At 35.8% G+C, this 6,491-nt stretch overlaps 1 protein-coding gene across 1 annotated transcript; it reads left to right on the forward strand.

Moving 5' to 3' along the window:
- The first annotated feature begins 205 nt into the window (after positions 1–205).
- LOC148829660 (hyaluronidase-like) lies at positions 206–5,802 on the forward strand. The gene is made up of 3 exons (XM_088922605.1): positions 206–1,153; positions 1,942–2,031; positions 5,509–5,802. Exons 1-3 carry the CDS (start codon positions 206–208, stop codon positions 5,800–5,802), a joined length of 1,332 nt encoding a protein of 443 aa, XP_088778731.1.
- Positions 5,803–6,491: the final 689 nt, after the last annotated feature.

Raw genomic sequence — 6,491 nt, forward strand, 5'->3', positions numbered from 1 at the left:
TGAATGTAAAAAATAAAATGTTTTTTACTTTTCTTATATTGTTTTTTGTAAACATAAACATACATATTAGTAAAATTACATTTTAAACACATTGAAGTAAAAACATACAGTATGTGGAAATCTATGCCGTGTGCAACAAACAATAACATATTTTTTTCTATTTGCATTCCCTTTGTTCTGGTATGAACTGGAATAACAGCACATCATGAAGAAAATTAGCATCTTCACTTTCTCAGTGTTGTTCGTGACAATTATGAGCCTTTCCTGCCAGAGAAGTTTTTATTTATCTCATGATCCCAGGACAAAGTCTGCTTCATTTTCTGAAAACACCTCTTTTGTTTCAGTGTGGAATGCACCATCAGTTCATTGTTCAGAAAAACATAATATTTCTTTAGACTTACGTCAGTTTTCTGTAATAAGTTTTCCTATGGCTAATATGATAGATCAGCCTCTCACTATTTTCTATAACCTGAGACTAGGACTCTACCCTTTTATAGATGAAGAAAATGAAGAGCAGTTCAATGGTGGAATCCCTCAGGAGGCTAGCCTCCAAAAGCACCTGGAACAAGCCAAAGAAGACATCAAGTTCTACATTTCATCTGAAATGGTCAAAGGATTAGCTGTGATTGATTGGGAAAACTGGAGACCTACTTGGATGAGAAACTGGGGAAAGAAGATCTTCTATCGGAAGCTGTCTCTGGCTCGCAAAAGAGAAGCCAACCCGTTTTTTTCTTTGAAAGACATTAAAAAAATGGCAAAAGCAGAATTTGAAAAGGCTGCAAAGAACTTTATGAAAGAAACATTAAAGCTGGGTAAAGAACTGAGGCCCAATCTCCTCTGGGGCTTTTATCTGTTCCCTGAATGTTACAACCACAGGAACATCCTTAATGAGCATTATGATGGCCAGTGCCCAGTACGCGAGAAGGCATACAATGACGAACTTCACTGGCTCTGGGAAGAAAGCACAGCTCTCTACCCATCCATTTATTTCTTTCAACAGTTGAAGGATTCTAAGAAAGCAGCACTGTTTGTTCGCTATCGTGTTCTGGAAGCAATGAGGGTGGCAAAGCTTTCAAAACAGCCAGATCCCATTCCTGTGTATGTTTATCATCGTCCTAAATTTGTTGGTCGCACCCAGGAATTCCTGACAGAAGTATGTATACCACTTTATAGCCCCTGAATTTATATTATAAAAATTGTGCTTTTTTCCCTTGACAGTTATCATAATATTAGTTGTAAAAAATCACTTAAATACCAAATTCTAAAGTATTTTTTATTTCCTTATAGAAAAAAACTATTTTTCTTGTATTATTATGGATATAAAAACATTATTATGATTGATAATAATAATTCAATAATAATAATAATAGGTTGACCACCAAACTTGCATGCTAAAGGCATTTGATATCCTTGTTTCTTATTTATGCACTGATCTAAGGAAAATGTTCTCTGTGCTAATTATAGTCATTTGAAGGAATGAATTACACAGAGGAATAAATTCACCCTCTCGTTTGCATTAATTAATATTAGATTATTCAGGATTAGAGATATTTAGAGTGTGTTGAGATATTTAAGAGATTTAGTGTTGTGATTTAGAGATATTTAAACTGATTGACAGGGTACGACACAAATTCAGTATTACCAACTTAAAAACAAATAATTCACAATGAATATAAAATACTGTAAATTGAGATGCTATGTTTGGGTACGTTAGTCTACATTAGAAGTACTGTATATAAAAACTCTCAGAATAAAATAATGTTACACACAATAACACAAAACTTTATGTAAAATGCAAACTATAAAAATACTCAAATGCAGTTTTAGTAGGAAGCAAAATGTTTAAAGCTCTGCATTTTAACCAATTCTCCAAACATGTAGGATTTGCATATATGTTTTGATATTTTCAGTATTAACAATACTTATTGCTTCGTTGAATAGGTGGATCTTGTGCATTCTGTAGGAGAAAGTGCAGCACTGGGAGCTTCAGGGATTGTGTTTTGGGGAGCCTACAGTGACTTCAGTGATAAGGTAACTTTAATAACTTCAATGACGGTAAATACAATGGGGTTATAATGAGAAAAATGCAATTTGAAGTACAGGATAAACATCAATGATTCTTGAAAAAAAATGAACTCAGAATGCACAGAACACAATAAAAATAAAATATAATATTGTTGTAATATTTCCAAGTGTATATCTGTATACCTGTACTAAATTACCTGTAATTAATGTTTCAAATTAAGATAATATGTCTCAGTTTAAACATTTTCTAAACAGACTCCACAAATGCTACTGTAAGCTTTTTTTACTGTTGTCTGTGGAATAAATTGCATAAAACTACAAATATATACAATTATGAAGTATGGAGTAAAGATATTATTCTAAAGACTCTTTCTATTGAAACAATCTATTGTCAGACAAAAACAACTTTCATAGTAACTTTTTCCAAAAACAACAATCTCTAGAGATTAAAATAATAAATTAAAATAGAATCTCAGATATTCTGTGGTAGGCAGAATTATAGATAGGCTGTAGGTAACAGATATGCCACTAGAGGCCACCTTTAAACTGATGTTCTGTTAACAAGTCTATTTTAACTTTTGGATTACTTATTAAGGGGTTAGAATGCACATTTTTACATGGGGTTAATTAGTGGTGTCATTGTATGTCAAATTCAGCATGAGAAGCATCTCATATGTGTGTTATTGCATATAAGTACTGTATACAGTATATATTGTATGTATAAATGTACAGTATGTACTACAACATTCTGTAATACTCTGTATGGTGGTTTAGGTTGGAAACAGTTAGGGGAGACAGTTTAGAAGTTAAATGAGAATGAGGATGAAATAAGGATTCTCCTTGTCAATAGTCTTCTTGTTTGTAAGACCTGCTTGGCTTCCTAAATCAAGCCTTCTGCACCTTAAGAAACAGTCCGTATGGGTTTTTACTGTATGTGCTTCAATCCTTTGAATCACATTTTATACTGAAAAAAGAGTGTCTGCCATACATTCATTGAAGAGGAAAGAAACTATTACTGTCACGCCTTCTGCAGCCAGAGGGCGCTCCTACTCTGTCCTGTCCCTAGTTTCCTGTGCTTTGCTGTCCTTCCGGTGTCTCTATATATTATATATTATATATATACAGTGATGAGAAAAAGTGTTTGCCCCCTTCCTGATTTCTTATTTTTTTGCATGTTTGTCACACTGAAATGTTTCAGATCATCAAACAAATTGAAATATTAGACAAAGATAACACAAGTAAACACAAAATGCAGTTTTTAAATGAAGGTTTTTATTATTAAGGGAAAAAAAAAATCCAAACCTACATGGCCCTGTGTGAAAAAGTGATTGCCCCCCCTGTTAAAACATAAATCAACTGTAGTTTATCACATCTTTGGAAAGCTGAGTTCAATTTCTCTAGCCACACCCAGGCCTGATTACTGCCACACCTGTTCTCAATCAAGAAATCACTTAAATAGGACCTGCCTGACAAAGTGAAGTAGACCAAAAGATCCTCAAAAGCTAGAAATCATGCTGCGATCCAAACAAATTCAGGAATAAATGAAAAACAGAGTAATTGAGATTTATCAGTCTGGAAAAGGTTATAAAGCCATTTCTAAAGCTTTAGGACTCCAGCGAACCACAGTGAGAGCCATTATCCACAAATGGCGAAAACATGGAACAGTGGTGAACCTTCCCAGGAGTGGCCGGCCAACCAAAATTACCCCAAGAGCACAGCGACGACTCATCCAGGAGGTCACAAAAAACCCCACAACAACATCCAAAGAACTGCAGGCTTCACTTGCCTCAGTTAAGGTCAGTGTTCATGACTCCACCATAAGACAGAGACTGGGCAAAAATGGCCTGCATGGCAGAGTTCCAAGACGAAAACCACTGCTGAGCAAAAAGAACATAAAGGCTTGTCTCAGTTTTGCCAGAAAACATCTTGATGATCCCCAAGACTTTTGGGAAAATACTCTGTGGACTGACGAGACAAAAGTTGAACTTTTTGGAAGGTGTGTGTCCCATTACATCTGGCATAAAAGTAACACAGCATTTCAGAAAAGGAACATCATACCAACAGTAAAATATGGTGGTGGTAGTGTGATGGTCTGGGGCTGTTTTGCTGCTTCAGGACCTGGAAGACTTGCTGTGGTAAATGGAACCATGAATTCTGCTGTCTACCAAAAAATCCTGAAGGAGAATGTCCAGCCATCTGTTCGTGACCTCAAGCTGAAGCGCACTTGGGTTCTGCAGCAGGACAATGATCCAAAACACACCAGCAAGTCCACCTCTGAATGGCTTAAGAAAAACAAAATGAAGACTTTGGAGTGGCCTAGTCAAAGTCCTGACCTGAATCCGATTGAGATGTTGTGGCATGACCTTAAAAAAGCGGTTAAGGCTCGAAAACCCTCCAATGTGGCTGAATTACAATAATTCTGCAAAGATGAGTGGGCCAAAATTCCTCCACAGCGCTGTAAAAGACTCATTGCCAGTTATCGCAAACGCTTGATTGCAGTTGTTGCTGCTAAGGGTGGCCCAACCAGTTATTAGGTTTAGGGGGCAATCACTTTTTCACACAGGGCCATGTAGGTTTGGATTTTTTTTGTCCCTTAATAATAAAAACCTTCATTTAAAAACTGTATTTTGTGTTTACTTGTGTTATCTTTGTCTAATATTTCAATTTGTTTGATGATCTGAAACATTTCAGTTTGACAAACATGCAAAAAAATAAGAAATCAGGAAGGGGGCAAACACTTTTTCACACCACTGTATATCTATATATTTCCGGGTCACTCATTCCTCTTCACTCAGCATTGACGTTCAGATGTCCTGAGACCCGCATAGCACCAGGCCGCCGTTCCGTCCTGAGGGCATAGGTTTCTATACAGCAATTCCTGAACTCCTGCACTGCTGAGCCCGGGCTAACTCCCCGTTCCGCCGCTTCTCATAGGGTCTTTTTCTCTCCTGCCTTTCCACGGGTTGTCCTGGGTCAGTTTGTTCAAGTTCTTTTCTTTTTAAGAAGACAGTGAGATACCCACTTGGGATCTTGAGTGAGACCTACTGTAAGTAAAGATGTATTTTACCCGTCTCATCACAAAACTAAACATGTGTACTACAGATTGCCATACTGTGATGGAACTACTGTATAAGCAAAGGGGCTGCTCTGAGTTTTCCATCAACAATTAATTAAAACAATGAGCAAAAGGTTGAGTGGTGAAGTGTCAAATAGACAAGCTGTCTCTGAATTATATGCTGAAAATGCATAAACTAGATTGTGATTATGAAAACTGTAATATTAAATTAACTTTAACAAAGGGCATATGTATATTCCATACAGTATACAGTATTCTATACAGTAAAATGTATTCAGTTGTTGTTTTCCAGGATCAGGGTAAAAATTAGAATCAGAATCAGAAACAGGACCAGGGTAAATTAAAAAGTCAGTTCAACATGCCAGTTTGGTAAAAGTGTATTGATGGGTTTTTTTCATTCATTGCAGGAAAAGTGCTCTGCCATGGGTACATATTTAGAAGAAATTCTAAATCCTTATCTTGCAAATGTTACTGCTGCCACACAACTCTGCAGTTCTGCGATATGCAGGAACACTGGTCGATGTGTCAGAAAGCATCCACACTCCAGTGACTACTTGCATTTAAACCCCCGCAGCTTCAAGATAGAAAAAGATGCTGATGGGAAGCATGTGGCTGTTGGTTCACCCTCTGAAAGTGACCTGGATGGATTCCAAAAAAAATTCACCTGTTTTTATCCTGGGAGGGGTTATAGGAACACTTAATTTAATTGTAAAGTATTTATGACAATTATTTCTTTCTACGTTTCATAATAAAAAATGTATTTAATCAATCAACATTCTGTATACTGAAAAACTAATTCATAATTCTATATTTAGCTATTGTTGCTAAACATCAGCATGTTATGGATATCCTAGCCTTATCCTACAGTAAAAATAAAGCTTTCGTCTTTTTGTGCAGTGATACTAATCCTTGCTTTCTGTCCATAATGACAACATGATAAACCCTCTATGGGTGTTTATAGACACCCAGACACCCTGCTGGATTGTAGCGCTCAAATGAAAACCTGGACTAATCCTCAAGTAAAGAGAAAGAGTCTGTGACGGGACAGTGAAAAGCAACTTATTAACTATAAAAAGAAGTTTGTTATTGTATTCTTGTATTGCTGAATTCTCCAACATTCTCCAGCAACATATTGTTTCTCATTCTCTGTTTTGCAAGTCATACAAGTAGTTTATGCAAATAATTTTATAAAGACCTAGTTCATACTTAAAGTATATGCATACTTCCTCTTCCTAATATTCAACTCCGCTTTATTGAAGGCTATTTCTTTTTTTTAACTTAATTCATTGTGTGATTTTTTTTTAAATGCAAAATGTTGTGTTCTTATTTGTTTTTAATTAAAAAGTAACAAATTGATTATTAATTATTGCTGATTATATTTGATTGATAC

This window comes from Atractosteus spatula, chromosome 8 (genome assembly GCF_055471065.1).
Source record: "Atractosteus spatula isolate fAtrSpa1 chromosome 8, fAtrSpa1.hap1, whole genome shotgun sequence".
NCBI classification, from domain to species: Eukaryota; Metazoa; Chordata; class Actinopteri; order Semionotiformes; family Lepisosteidae; genus Atractosteus; species Atractosteus spatula.

Bases quoted from the DNA above. Each gene is read 5' to 3' on its own strand.
- LOC148829660 (XM_088922605.1), top strand. From the start codon at position 206: ATGAAGAAAATTAGCATCTTCACTTTCTCAGTGTTGTTCGTGACAATT. The intron at 1,154-1,941 runs GTATGTATACCA...TTCGTTGAATAG, and splicing joins CCCAGGAATTCCTGACAGAA to GTGGATCTTGTGCATTCTGT. The intron at 2,032-5,508 runs GTAACTTTAATA...CATTCATTGCAG, and splicing joins ACAGTGACTTCAGTGATAAG to GAAAAGTGCTCTGCCATGGG.